The sequence below is a fragment of the Haliotis rubra genome, unplaced genomic scaffold (assembly GCF_003918875.1).
Source record: "Haliotis rubra isolate DU_JTF1 unplaced genomic scaffold, ASM391887v1 Scf93, whole genome shotgun sequence".
NCBI classification, from domain to species: domain Eukaryota; kingdom Metazoa; phylum Mollusca; class Gastropoda; order Lepetellida; family Haliotidae; genus Haliotis; species Haliotis rubra.
The window spans coordinates 1,285,092-1,300,340 of NW_025767668.1; the positions used below are offsets into that span (position 1 = coordinate 1,285,092).

The 15,249-nt window shown below is 42.3% G+C and overlaps 1 protein-coding gene across 2 annotated transcripts; it reads left to right on the forward strand.

The window, feature by feature from the left end:
* Positions 1-784: 784 nt before the first annotated feature.
* LOC124264524 lies at positions 785-13,578 on the forward strand. Of its 2 annotated transcripts, none has more exons than XM_046699264.1 (9): positions 785-991; positions 2,732-2,791; positions 3,475-3,687; positions 7,061-7,249; positions 7,602-7,754; positions 8,257-8,597; positions 11,528-11,627; positions 12,586-12,662; positions 13,113-13,578. In XM_046699264.1, exons 2-9 carry the CDS (start codon positions 2,737-2,739, stop codon positions 13,170-13,172), a joined length of 1,188 nt encoding a protein of 395 aa, XP_046555220.1. In that variant the 5' UTR covers positions 785-991; positions 2,732-2,736; the 3' UTR covers positions 13,173-13,578. The 2 variants fall into 2 exon arrangements, with proteins under 2 accessions (XP_046555220.1, XP_046555219.1); XM_046699263.1 differs by lacking the exon at positions 785-991 and adding an exon at positions 1,150-1,168.
* The last annotated feature ends 1,671 nt before the right edge of the window (positions 13,579-15,249 follow it).

A 15,249-nucleotide genomic window follows, 5' to 3' on the forward strand; every position in this document is an offset into this window, starting at 1 on the left:
ACTGTAAAAGAATTCAAACTAATAATACCTGCGGTTGTTGGCCTCTTGTTATTCAATACACAGGACAGAAGAGACAGAAGTCATTTCTGAATTACTCTTAAAACACTTGTTAAAATATCACCGATCTGTACTGACGTGCATGTGTAAAGGTTGTTGTTTTGTGGAATTGTTTACCCAGCTGTGTCTGGTGACTCAGCGGAATAAAATGTTATTCACGCAGTCGTAAACTATCATCTAATGGGACGTTTCTATCTTGTTGATCCATTAAGCAGACGAAATCGCCTCTTTATCGTCGTGAAAAATGCTAAAAATCATTTTCATCCTCGTTTTCGTCAGCGTGGGAAACATACACACTTTCAATACTCTGAGAATCGTATTGTTATCATATACAATTACTAATCAAATGCATTGCAAAATACAGGGAAAATGTAATGCTGTCTGTACCTACAATAGAAGCAATTACCGTACTTTAAGAACATATTCCATTATGTTCGTGTACACGATTGTAGTTTTGTCGGGGGAGGAGGGGTAGATCTCAGCCAAGGGATAACATTGCTTTGTTGTGTTTTCAAAATGTGAAAAGTATTCTTTGAATTTGTCATAAAAGCAAACCTACGCAACCAATGAGCGGAGTAAATGCCTCGTGGGCGTTCTGCGTCGCTGCGGTTTACGACATGCACGACGAATAAATGAATTCATTATGTGGAGACATTGCTTAAAGTGAATAATCGAAGAGGAATACGCTAACTCGTCCAACCTGATTCCCCACCCGGTTACATTCATAGCAAGAGTTCCGAGTTGCCGTGGAGCTACTGCAAAGGGCGGGCTGAGCTAAGAATAAATATAGAACAAGTCGGGTAGGATTGCCGCTCCTTGTCGCACGCCTCACAGACGATTGGCGTCCATGTTTTCACGAAATAAACGAGTTGCTGACATTATGTGAATGTTTGGACGGGTTTTAACGGAGTTTCTCATCTGACATCAAATTTAGGTAATGTAGAACTTTCCTATATGTGTGTACGTGTTAAGTGATGAATTTAGATTGTCTTTTATAAGCACGTTATATAGATACAGTGCAGTTGTGTGTAAACACGGAGCAAGGATAGTGTTCAATTTGATGAACTGTTCATGACATGTACAAGCATGTGTGAAGGAAAAAGATACATGGGTACGTTGAATTTTCAGCGAATATGATCAAGATGGTGTAGTGATGTTCGTACAGATAATATGCAGCTATGCTGAATAATTTATTGTTCACTTCCGACTAGTTATATCTTGGGACCATGTGTTATGTTGAACCTCTGAATCAGCCCGGATCAATTTTCTTGAACGTTCATCTAAATCATTCTGTACGTATCTCATTTCATTAAATTATTCCAATCATTGCCTCTCTGTAATTTGTCAATATGTTGAGGTGCAGAAAAGTACCCGTTTAGCCCAATATGCCGATATACCGGTAATTACTGTTATAAACCTCTTTAATACGGACACTTTATTATGTGTACGCCAGGATTGGTAGCGTCCACAAACAGGGAAATTGTGTTTATCCGGCAATCATTATTATCATTATTATTTTGTTGCTGTTCTTCCAAAAGGCTTCAGTAGTATTTGACATGGTTCCACTCTGTGCATCATCATCATCATAATCATCATCATCTTTATTAATATTATTGTTGTTCCAAACAGCTTCGTTAGTATTTGACAATGTTCCACTTTGATCATCATCATCATCATCATCATCATCATCATCATCATCATCATCATTATTATTATTATGTTGTTGCTGTTGTTCATAAAAGGTTTCTGTAGTATTTGACATGGTCCACGTTGTGCACCATCATCATAATCATCATTATTATTAATATTATTGTGGTTCCAAACGGCTTCGTTAGTATTTGACAAGGTTCCACGTTGTGCATCATCATCATCATCATCATCATCATCATCATCATCATCATCATCATCATCATAATTGTTATTATCATTATTATTGTTGTCCCAAAAGGCTTCGTTAGTATTTGACATGGTTCCACTGTGTGCGTCTACCAGCTGACTGCTAATACACATAGCCCCAGCTGGGGACATACTGTTCAGTATTGTATTCACACAGAATGCATCAGAGATAATCACAGCTTTACTGACACCGCAGATTATACGTTCTGGTGACTGTAATGATATGTTATCAGTGATGTGGGTAATGTGTTGACCTTTTGTTACAGTTACGAGCGTTAGAGCTCCCTTTATCAAGCTGATGTTACTCCCAGTCAAAACATTAGTATTCTCTTTATTTTATTTTTCTAAAATTTACTGTGTATACCTGTAGACTATGTTTGACAAGAAATATTGATTATTGGAAATACTTATGTGTTATTTTGATTACAATGTTACACCATCTGCAATAATATTAAAACTGTTGCAAGAAGATCCACAAAACACCGTGGCTTTACAAGAAGCTACATGAAAAACATGAAACGTTACGCTGTCCGGTAAACCAGTGTCCTGAATATAAAATCTCGACACAGAGAGTCGAACGAGCTGTGGTTTAACGTATATGTACTGAATGAAGAATAGAGGTTTCATTCTACCCAAAAGATGTTAAGAAATACCCAATTTTTATATATTACTGTATATGATATATCACTTTAAAATGAAACATTGAATATATACAATGAACAATATATATATAAACAATGAACTTTTAAACATGTAACAATAATATTCATATTTTCAGTGACGATGTGGTCGATAATACCAGTGCTATGTCTAGCAGTTGGCCTTGGCGGTGTTCATGGTAAGATATGATGCCATTCTTGATTTTCCCTTCCGCCTCTTTAAACGTCATATCTGAACGTTTTTGTACACGACAAATATTAGCCAATAGCATTCCCAACGAAAAAATAAAATATCCTTAATTATTCAGGTTCTGCCTTAATCGTTGTCGGTAAGATGAAATAATAGCAATAAATATAAACAATGAAAGACAAGACCTCGATGTGTAACGACAGATCAAAGAGTTACTTCCCTTGTTACAATGCTCCTTGGGTGATATTTTTTCAGTACTTGATAATATTGACGACGTACTTGAAATGAACAAAAAAGAAATTATGTTCATTCCACAAGTGTACAATACAAGGTCGACAGATCAGTAAACATGGAATGAAGTATCACACTTTTAATTCATACGACTATATTAGCCGTACATATTGAACTTACCCGTGAAGTTCCTGGTTTTAGAATCAGTAACCCCTGCTTGCCGTAAGAGGCGACTAACGCGATCGGGTGGTCAGGCTCGCTGACGTGGTTGACACATGTCATCGTATCTGTGTAGAACGATGCTCATGTTGTTGATCACTGGATTGTCTGGTCCAGACTTGATTATTTACAGACCGCCGCCATATAGCTGGAATATTGCTGAGTGCGGCGTAAAACAACAATCAATAGATCAATCAAAAACATACTTTGTTGTGTTGACAGGTCAGTTACCGCTTTGTGATGAGGCCCCCTTAGTGGCGAACATCGGATACAGATACAGCACCAGGGAATGTGGACACTACCTGCAGTGTCACAAGCAGCCATCTTCTCAGGGGACTGGCACCATCGTGGTGTCCAGGATGTGTCCACATGGCTATTACTGGAACCAGGACCTCGTAGGGTGCAGACAGAGCTCACAGGTCACTTGTCCTCTTGGTAAGTGTAGCTGGGGTCTTGGTCTGTCATACAGGCCCTGAAACAATTACATCAAGAAAACTCATGTAGTCTAGGATATGTGGCAAGTCTAGATTATCACAATTTCATTTCTTAAAAAACTCATTTCTCTGGGCACCTTTGTCCTTATTATAATTAAGGAAGTGTCTTTTCTGTGAAATATGTTCATTTTAGACACCAGCTGTTAGTCTAGAGGGGTCTGTGTGGGTACAGGAGAGTATAGGACATGTCATTTGGTAGGTGTGGGTGGGGACTGTGTAGGTACTGGAGAGCGTAGGACATGTTGTCTGGGAGGTGTGGGTAGGGTCTGTGTAGGTACTGGAGAGCGTAGGACATGTCGTCTGGGAGGTGTGGGTGGGGTCTGTGTGGGTACAGGAGAGTGTGGGACATGTCATCTGGGAGGTGTGGGTGGGGTCTGTGTGGGTACAGGAGAGTGTAGGACATGTCATTTGGTAGGTGTGGGTGGGGACTGTGTAGGTACAGGAGAGTGTAGGACATGACATGTCATCTGGGAGGTGTGGGTGGGGTCTGTGTGGGTACAGGAGAGTGTAGGTCATGTCATCTGGGGGTGTGGGTGGGGTCTGTGTGGGTACAGGAGAGTGTAGGACATGTCATCTGGGAGGTGTGGGTGGGGTCTGTGTGGGTACAGGAGAGTGTAGGTCATGTCATCTGGGAGGTGTGGGTGGGGTCTGTGTGGGTACAGGAGAGTGTAGGTCATGTCATCTGGGAGGTGTGGGTGGGGTCTGTGTGGGTACAGGAGAGAGTGTAGGTCATGTCATCTGGGAGGTGTGTCATCTGGGGTCTGTGTGTGGGTACAGGAGAGTGTAGGTCATGTCATCTGGGAGGTGTGGGTGGGGTCTGTGTGTAGGTACAGGAGAGTGTAGGACATGTCGTCTGGGAGGTGTGAGTGGGGTCTGTGTAGGTACAGGAGAGTGTAGGACATGTCGTCTGGGAGGTGTGGGTGGGGTCTGTGTAGGTACAGGAGAGTGTAGGACATGCCATCTGGGAGGTGCGGGTGGGGTCTGTGTAGGTACAGGAGAGTATAGGACATGTCATCTGGGAGGTGTGGGTGGGGTCTGTGTGGGTACAGGAGAGTGTAGGACATGTCATCTGGGAGGTGTGGGTGGGGTCTGTGGGTGAGTGTAGGACAGGAGAGAGGTGTGGGTGGGGTCTGTGTGGGTACAGGAGAGTGTAGGGTCATGTCATCTGGAAGGTGGGTGGGGTCTGTGTAGGTACAGGATAGTGTAGGTCATGTCATCTGGGAGGTGCGGGTGGGGTCTGTGTAGGTACAGGATAGTGTAGGACATGTCGTCTGGGAGGTGTGGGTGGGTCTGTGTGGGTACAGGAGAGTATAGGACATGTTGTCTGGGAGGTGTGGGTGGGGTCTGTGTAGGTACAGGAGTGTATAGGACATGTTGTCTTGGAGGTGTGGGTGGGGTCTGGGTGGGTACAGGAGAGTATAGGACATGTTGTCTAGGAGGTGTGGGTGGGGTCTGTGTAGGTACAGGAGAGTGTAGGTCATGTCATCTGGGAGGTGTTGTTGGGGTCTGTGTAGGTACAGGAGAGTGTAGGTCATGTCATCTGGGAGGTGTGGGTCGGGTCTGTGTAGGTACAGGAGAGTGTAGGACATGTCGTCTGGGAGGTGTGAGTGGGGTCTGTGTAGGTACAGGAGAGTGTAGGACATGCCATCTGGGAGGTGCGGGTGGGGTCTGTGTAGGTACAGGAGAGTGTAGGACATGTCGTCTGGGAGGTGTGGGTGGGGTCTGTGTAGGTTCAGGAGAGTATAGGACATGTTGTCTGGGAGGTGTGGGTGTGGTCTGTGTAGGTACCGGATAGTATAGGACATGTTGTCAGGGAGGTGTGGGTGGGGTCTGTGTAGGTACAAGAGAGTATAGGACATGTTGTCTGGGAGGTGTGGGTGGGGTTAGGGTGGGTATAGGAGAGTATAGGACATGTTGCCTGGGAGGTGTGGGTGGGGTCTGTGTAGGTACAGGAGAGTGTAGGACATGTTGTCTGGGAGGTGCGGGTGGGGTCTGTGAAGGTACAGGAGAGTGTAGGACATGCCATCTGGGAGGTGCGGGTGGGGTCTGTGTAGGTACAGGAGAGTGTAGGTCATGTCATCTGGGAGGTGTGGGTGGGGTCTGTGTGGGTACTGGAGAGTGTATGACATGTCGTCTGAGAGGTGTGGGTGGGGTCTGTGTAGGTACAGGAGAGTATAGGATATGTCGTCTTCGAGGTGCGGGTGGGGTCTGTGTAGGTACAGGAGAGCGTAGGACATGTCGTCTGGGAGGTGTGGGTGGGGTCTGTGTAGGTACAGGAGAGTGTAGGACATGTCATCTGGGAGGTGTGGGTGGGGTCTGTGTAGGTACAGGAGAGTATAGGACATGTCGTCTGGGAGGTGCGGGTGGGGTCTGTGTAGGTACAGGAGAGTGTAGGACATGTCGTCTGGGAGGTGTGGGTGGCGTCTGGATGGGTACAGGAGAGTGTAGGACATGTCATGTCGGAGGTGTGGTCGGAACATTTAGCATAGGTCATGCCATGGTGTTTAGCGTGAGTACATTACCCCATGTTGGGAAATCACGTCCCCTGAAGAGGTACAGTTGGTGGTCTGTTCCACAAATGGTGGTCTGTTCCTGAGATAATGGTCCGTTATTGAAAAAAGACATACTATGTTTTCCCCGTGTTTGTTAGATCAGTGTTGTGATACTTCAGGAGATATTACAATTAATTTTGAAGCGTTACCTCCCTTGACATCGCTGAGACGTATAGCGGTAAGGTTATAATAATCAAACCAAAGATACTATTTGAAATCTTTTATTGAAAAAATATCCTCAAAATATCTTTTGTTGCATAACGCAGTGTGAATATAATTTATATCTACAGTAATCATTGTTTACATATTGTTAACGAAACCGAGCTAGTTATTTTGTATAATTTATAGGTTACATAAGGTGGTATTTTAAAACATAATGTATGCACTCCTCGTGTATGCCATTCATGGAATTGGCAACAACTGGTTAACTGATCAAGAACTGACCACAATTCTCTGATCGCCTCTCCTCTCTTGTGTTAAGAATTCGTCAGCTGGCACCAACCAGCTAACTGACCATTAAGTGACCACTCATTTCAGACACCAGTCCCCACTGATTCTGATTGTCCGGTAATGAGTTTTGGTTCAAATCTAATAAGCGCCCTGATTTACATCTTTGACTCTTCAGCATCTTGTACACTCTTGTAAACTTTAAAAAATGCTTCATTTCGTGCTCTGCATGCTGACACTGTTACTGGAGTGCTGTTCATGTCAAAAACACCCTCTCCCTCACGTGTAAATGTTTTGTATATTGTATTGTTACAGAGAAATGTAACAACATCAACGCCAGACACTTCAAGATGGAAGGAAGCAGCTGTCGTGCCTACTGGCAGTGTAGTTCGTTCCGTAGCACCCCCGCATGCTGTGATCCTGGATTTCGTTATGTCCCAGAGCAAGGCTGTATTGGGGATCTGTCATGCATGGACCCATGTCCAGGGTCATGCGGAAGCAATGGTCAGTTGGTCAAGGACCCTAATACTTTAACTAAGTTGCCATGATTAATCCATCTTTTATGGTTATGCCCATTTGGATACATAGCCTCGGATGTATCGTGATGCGGCACAATTGCTGTGTGTTGAAGGTTTCTTAAAAAACATCCTTCAGACATAATATTTTGAATATTAAATGTATTCATGTTGAAAATGCAGTAAATTAAGTAATTTAAATAATTTTGTCATGACAAAATACTGTTTTCCAAACGGATTCCACATTTCAATCCGATCTAAATCGGATTCGATTTCCTGTGATTGTATGTGTAATTGGAATTAGGATAATGCGTAATTGTAATGTACCCCAAATTGTACAGACATATGCCGCTCCACACCCGACTGGAACAGACCCGACTACTACTTCCACTACGAGCTAGAAAGGGGCACCTGGAACAGATACGAACGCAAATGCCCATCGCTGGAGGTTTTCGATGTTATTGAGTGTGGTTGCATTGCTCCAGTGCGCGCAGGCAAGTGTGATTAATATTGAATAATTCAGGGTCCCATCCACAAAGCGTTCGTAACGTTACGACCTGTCGTAACTCTATAGTTTATCATAGGCTAACGAATGTCGCAGCGCTACGAACGCCTTGGGGGCGGTGGGGTAGCCTAGTGGTTAAAGCGTTCGCTCGTCACGCCGAAGACCCGGGTTCGAATCCCCACATGGGTACAATGTGTGAAGCCCATTTCTGGTCTCCCCCGCCGTGATGTTGCTAGAATATTGCTAAAAGCGGCGTAAAACCAAACTCAGTCAGTAGGAACGCCTTGTCGGATCCCAGGTGTAATTATTATATTTTGTAACCCCTGTCTTTTATCCAGTGACTTGGGGCGTGGAATAAAGAGACAACTAAAGCTCATTATTGTCACATTTGTTTCCTTCTAAAGAAAATATATTTGGAAAGAAGTCATCATATACAAGATTATTATGCCAAACTGGTGTATTTTTATATAATATTATCTCTCCCGTTACAGGTTGCACTTCTGTGTTCTCGATAAATTTTTCGTTTAATTCTACTGACGACATTTCGAGGTCGGTTACCTCAGGAGTTACGGTCAACCAAGGCCTTGGACAATTCAGTGACGGTAGCACCCTCCTCATCAACAGCGCCTTGCCGACGCCAACATTTGACCGTCCTCTTCTCCTTAAATTCCGCTTCAATGAGACGGTCGGGAGGACTGGGCGACGAAACCTCATCCAAATCCAGGACAACATCCAGTGCAACGCTCTCACAGTAGACCTCAACCAAGAAGCCATTGAAATTTCTCTCACCCATATGGACAAAACAGAAGCCAATCTAATTCTTTCAACTAGGGTAAGTCAGCTAATGGGCTAATCATTATTGACTGCTTTGTTATCTTACTCCCTCTTTCTTCTTTTATTTCTTGTTTCTTTTACGCTGTTCTCAGCAATATTCCAGCTAGCAGACTACAGACTGTAAATACTAGAATCCAAAGCAGACAATCCAGTGATTGACATCATGGACACCGATCTACGCAAATGGGATGCAATGGCGTGCATCAAACCAGCGAGTGCGATACCGTTAGTCGCATCTTATGAGTGAGTGAGTATGGTTTTACGCCGTTTTTAGAAATATTCCAGCAATATCACGGCGGAGGACACCAGAAATGGGCTTCACACATTGTGCCCATGTGCGGAATCGAACCCAGGTCTTCGGTGCGACGAGCGAACGCTTTAACCACTAGGCTACCCCATCGCCGTCTCAACTTATGACAAGCATGGACTGTTGAATATCAATTACAGTCCTGGCGAGCTATTCTCGAAACGTTCGTAGCCCTACGAACTTCTTAAGCCCATTCTTAACTCATTGGCTACGATCCAAGTTAAGAATTCTTAGGGCTACGAACATTTCGAGAATAAGGGTCCTGGTCGCCAAGGCAGTAAATCCCCAAGTCTCTGCTAACAATCCAGTGACTGGAATGTATGAACACCGCATTGTGTGACGTTGGGATTAGATGTTTTGTTGTAACAGTGACGTATTGGATTGTTGGGGATGAGATGTTTTGTTTTTCAAGTCACGTATGGAATTGTTGGTAATGGGGTGTTTTGTTGTAACAGTGACGTATTGGATTGTTGGGGATGAGATGTTTTGTTTTTCAAGTCACGTATGGAATTGTTGGTAATGGGGTGTTTTGTTGTAACAATGACGTATTGGATTGTTTAGGATGAGATGTTTTGTTTTTCAAGTCACGTATGGAATTATTGGTAATGGGGTGTTTTGTTGTAACAGTGACTTATTAGATTGTTGGGCATGAGATGTTTTGTTGTAACAGTGACGTATTGGATTGTTGGGCATGAGATGTTTTGTTGTTAAAGTAACGTATTGAATTGTTTAGGATGAGATGTTTTGTTGTTACAGAGGCATATTGGATTGTTGGGCATGAGATGTTTTGTTGTAACAGTGACGTATTAGATTGTTGGGCATGAGATGTTTTGTTGTAACAGTGACGTATTGGATTGTTGGGCATGAGATGTTTTGTTGTTAAAGTAACGTATTGAATTGTTTAAGATGAGATGTTTTGTTGTTACAGAGGCGTATATAGTTATTGAGTATGGTGTAGTTTGCTGTTTGAGTCCCCTGTTGACTTGATAGGGATGAGTATTGAGTGGAGGGTTTTTTGTTGTTAGAGTGACCTAATGAATTGTTGCATGTGAGATGTTTTGTTGCTTTAGCGACGTGTAGAGTTGATGGGGATTGTCATTGAGATGTTCCGGGGCGGTGGGGTAGCCTAGTGGTTAAAGCGTTGGCTCGTCACGCCGAAGACCCGGGTTCGATTCCCCACATGGGTACAATGTGTGAAGCCCATTTCTGGTGTCCCCGCCGTGATATTGCTGGAATATTGCTAAAAGCGGCGTTAAACCATACTCACTCACTCACTGAGATGTTCCGGACTGTACTGAGTTTCCACTGTGAGGTGTTTTGTTGTACTGATCGTGACCCGATGGGGATGAGTATTGAGTTGTTCGATGAGAGACAGTTTGTTGTTGGAGCGGTCCACTGGACTGTTCTACCTAAGTACTAACTGTTAGATGTGAGGTGTTTTGATGGTGGAGTCACGTATTGGCGCCTGTGGAGATTGGGAATATTTTGTAAATCATAGGCACAAGCTTTCAGGTTTTTACATTGTCAGAAACAGTTTCCTGTTACAAACACAATGATAAAAGCTGCATCAAAATATGCTTTGCTAACGATAGGCAGAACAGTGCGTCATGTTTGAAAACATCAGTGCTAAGATCCACCTCGTTACATAATTCTGAATATTGACGGTACAGATGTTTTCTGGAGGTTATCTCCATTCAAACAGGTTACTCTGACCAAACTTGGTCTACCACTGAGCACTCTCGTGACCACCTGAATTCGACCTGCCTAGGTGCATAACACACGAGTAGCTTCCTTTCAATATCCCTCCTTCCGTAGCCAATAAACAACTTACATGTTGAGAGCTTTTATCTAAATTTAACCACATTTCCAAAGCGTTTTCCTTTTGATCTTTTTAAATCGTTGTTAAATGGCATGATTGCAGTTTCTTTGGGAGGCATTTAAAGTTGAAGCAGTGCGGAAGGTTGACAATATATGACTGCACAACTGTAATAAATATTAGTTCAACCGTGTAGTGTTATTCTTCCACTAATAACATTACAGTTTGTTCAGAATCCTCCTATAGGTTGTTGTATGTGGAAACTCATGACACTGCTATAAAATCGTTGTGTTATGTCAGGTAGTTATGACTTACTGCTTCAGTATATGCTTGAAGAGGAAAGAACATACAAATGTACAAAATGTGTTACGTTTTGAAGCGTTCGTAAAATCCCATACCCGTTCCATTGGTTAAGATTTTCTGTCCTATTTATTGAATAAAAGTGACAGCGTGCCAGCTTATCGTTGGGGAAAAGATCGAAGTGAATTAGCTTCTGTCATATTCTTCTTCTTCTCCTCATTCTTCTTCTTCTTCTTCTTCTCCTTCTCCTTCTTCTCCTCCTTCTCCTCATTCTTCTCCTTCTCCTCCTTCTTCTTCTTCTCCTTCTTCTCCTTCTCCTTCTTCTTCTTCTTCATTCTTCTCCTCCTTCTCCTTCTCCTTCTCCTCATTCTTCTTCTTCTCCTTCTCCTTCTTCTCTTCTTCTTCTTCTTCTTCTGCTTTAGTGAATAAAAGTTACGGCGTGTCAGTTTAAGGACTATATGATCATGGCTGTTTCTTTATTGCTATTGTTATTGTGATTTTCCAGCGTTTCACTGGATTCATTGACGTGGTTGTGATGTACACAGGCCGGGAGATCTCCGCTGTCGCCCGAGCTGGAAACAACATGCACTTGAACCGAGTCAGCGGTAAGACATTTTGACAATATTACGTCTAAACCCGAGCGCGGCGTTCCACCGCAGGTCCCTGTGTCGTTTCTTAAATGTGTCCAAATCAATTGACATTAAGAATGTCAGAAAAGCTCTAACCGAATACCTTTACAAATAGGATAGTACATTTCTGACGTACTGGCGTATTAGTTGATTTGTAAACATTCAGCAAGGTACGTATCAGAACATTTTTTAACCAAATTGCATATGGAACTAACATCTTGTTTCTAAGTTTCTCTCTCACTTGTTGTAACTCAGATTGATCATGAGCCACATCTTCTTCTTTTTTTTTTTTTGGGGGGGGGGGGGGTGTATGAAAATGGTTTCACAATTGGGTAGCTTTGTTGTAAAAGCGTTCGCACGTCACGCAAAATGTGTGGGTTCGCTGGCCACATGGGTACCATGATACCATGTGGTGTCAAGGGTTTTATTTGTTATTGCTGGGATATTTCTAACAGCAGCGTTAAACTACACACTTATTCAGTATCACGTTTAAGTGAGTGAGTGTTTAGTTTTACACCGCACTCAGCAATATTCCAGCTATATGGCTGCGGTCTGTAAATAATCGAGTCTGGACCAGACAATCCAGGGCTCAACAACATGAACATCGATCTACGCAAAGAGATACGATGACATGTGTCAACCCAGTCAGCGAGCCTGACCACCCGCTCCCGTTAGTCGCCTCTTACGACCAGCATGGGTTACTGAAGACCAATTCTAACCCAGATCTACACGGGTATATCACGTTTAAGCATAGTATTGGGATCAGTACCAGTTTAAGCTTAAGCCGTGTACTGAAACACGTCAGCACATCTTAAATGCAATACACCCGTGGCGTGGCAGATATATGGGAACTTTTGTGAGGTTATATAAGTACAAGACGTTAATGCATGCATAGTAACCCCACTCACTCACTCACTCTAACGTTGTTCCACAGCTCCAGCATACCGGGTGATGAATAGCCTTAGGGTGGCATCCAGCTCTGTTTATCCATTCTCCGGATTCTTTGACGATGTAAGTAAACAATCTGGCCCTCTTTTATACCTTTTATTTGTAAACATATCTCATGTAAAAATGAGCCAAGTGTAGACTGATTTCAGTTTTGAAAAAAATGGAATAATTTGTACTTCACTATAAAAATGAGCAATCCAAAATATATTTGTTTACTTGTGATCACTTTGTAAAAGTTGTTTTTCTTTTTTTGTAATATAAGTCTAGGCTTTTCGACAGGTTAAGTCAGCATTTCACATTTTACAGGGACTGCGTTTCAACTGAAATGTAGTTGAGTGAGTAAGTTTAGTTTTACACCGCACTCAGCAGTATTCAAGCGATATGGCGGCTCTCAAATGTAGTTGAGTGTTGCTATCAGAATTATATGTTTTCAGAGTCTACGCGTTAGTCTTGCTGTGGCATAGTTGTATAACTTGACGCATGCCTCTAATCATAACATCCCCACCATTACAGGTCTCTCTCTACAACTGTCATCCAAAGGGGCGACTCGTCGATCTGCTGGACTTCGTCTGAAGAGCCTTTCAAAATGCATTCGTTATTTCCCTTGCCACACGCCGTACAAAAATGCTGGACATATTTAACAAATCACGAACAAAAGCTGCTCATCACCATTTCAATACTCACGATTAAGTGCTTTGTAGCCGTTTTTCTGTTGTTCTTTGTACATAGTGTATAACTTAGTGATATTTTACAATTTTGCCATAGATCGTGTCCAGGAAACATATAGCCAATTAAGTGTGTAAACATTACATGGTGTGATATTAAGGAATAGAAAAATTAGCCTCCGTGAAATAGAGTGATCGATATTGTCAACCCTAACCACTGTTCAGGTTCTTTATATTAATCGTCCCATTGTCTTTTTTATGTCTTTTCGTTAAAATGCTGTATATAATTCCTGAATAAAAAAAAAATTAGATAAGCTTTATTTAAAATTTTGTTTTGAATAGGCGTCGCCATTGTCCAGCGAGGCTGAAATAAGATAGATCCGGGTTAGAATTGGTCTTCAGGAACCCATGATTGACTAACGGGATCGGTGGTCAGGTTCACTGACTTGGTTGACACATGTCATCGTATCCCATTTGTGTAGATCGATGCTCATGCTGTTGATCACTGGGTTGTCTGAACACTCGATTATTTATTGACCGCCGCCATATAGCTAGAATGTGGCTGAAGGCAGCCTTAAACAACAAACAGAGAAGCATGCGTTTCCCCGGTGGGTCCGGGTGGGTCCGGGTGATCATTTTCCCCGGGGGCGGTGGGGTAGCCTAGTGGTTAAAGCGTTCGCTCGTCACGCCGAAGACCCGGTTCGATTCCCCACAATGGTACAATGTGTGAAGCCCATTTCTGGTGTCCCCCGCCGTGATATTGCTGTAATATTGCTAAAATCGGCGTAAAACCATACTCACTCACTCACTCATTTTCCCCGGTGACCAATGCTCGTCTTCAGATAGGATTCGATAGGCTCGGTGACTTTACCACATATCATCGTAATGGCGTGTAACGAGCTTATAACCTCGTCTGTTTATACTAGTGGCGGTCCGATTAATTTAAATAATCGAAGATTGGTCGCAATGACTAAACGACCAAGCAATCGATCATGTTTTCTCATAATCGAACACAAACAATTCTGGAACACTTGTTTGCATTAACAATATTTTTCACAAGGTTGGTTTTGTCTGTTACATTTCATAAACATTACAAGCTCGTTCCAAGTCAGGATTGAATTTATCTTAAAGACTCCAGGAATATATGTTCCTAACATACTAGTCATCCTTTAAAGATGAATTTGCACATGCATTTTATGGAATTTGTAAAAAGACTCATAAGAACTACATGTTTTTTCCTTGTTTTTGTGCAGTAACAAACATAACCAGAAAAATTTGATAAATGACGCTGACCAATTATTTTCGATGATTGATCGGTTGTAATGAACCAATCATCAATTATGAGATTTTATCCAATTCCCAACACTAGTTTATACACAAAACAGGACGGATGGGTAGTCCCGTGGTTAAATCCTTCGCTCGTTACGCCGAAGGTCCGGTTCTATTTTCCAAATGAGTATAATTATTTCTCGTGTCCGTCGTTTTGAATTATTGGAATATTGCTAAAGCCGAGGTAGAACAATTGTATTCCTCATTCACTCACTAGCTACACTCCGAAACAGCGCGCATGCGCAATATTCCAGCTATAATGAAAACAAACAAATTGATACAACAAACGACGATTACAGCTTGACTATTACTTGTTTGTTGTTTAACGCTACACTCAGCAATATTCCAGCTATAATGAAAACAAACAAACTGATACAACAAACGACGATTACAGCTTGACTATTACTTGTTTGTTGTTTAACGCTACACTCAGCAATATTCCAGCTATAATGAAAACAAACAAACTGATACAACAAACGACGATTACAGCTTGACTATTACTTGTTTGTTGTTTAACGCTACACTCAGCAATATTCCAGCTATAATGAAAACAAACAAACTGATACAACAAACGAAGGTTACAGCTTGACTATTACTTGTTTGTTGTTTAACGCTGCACTCAGCAATATTCCAGCTATAATGAAAACAAAATGATA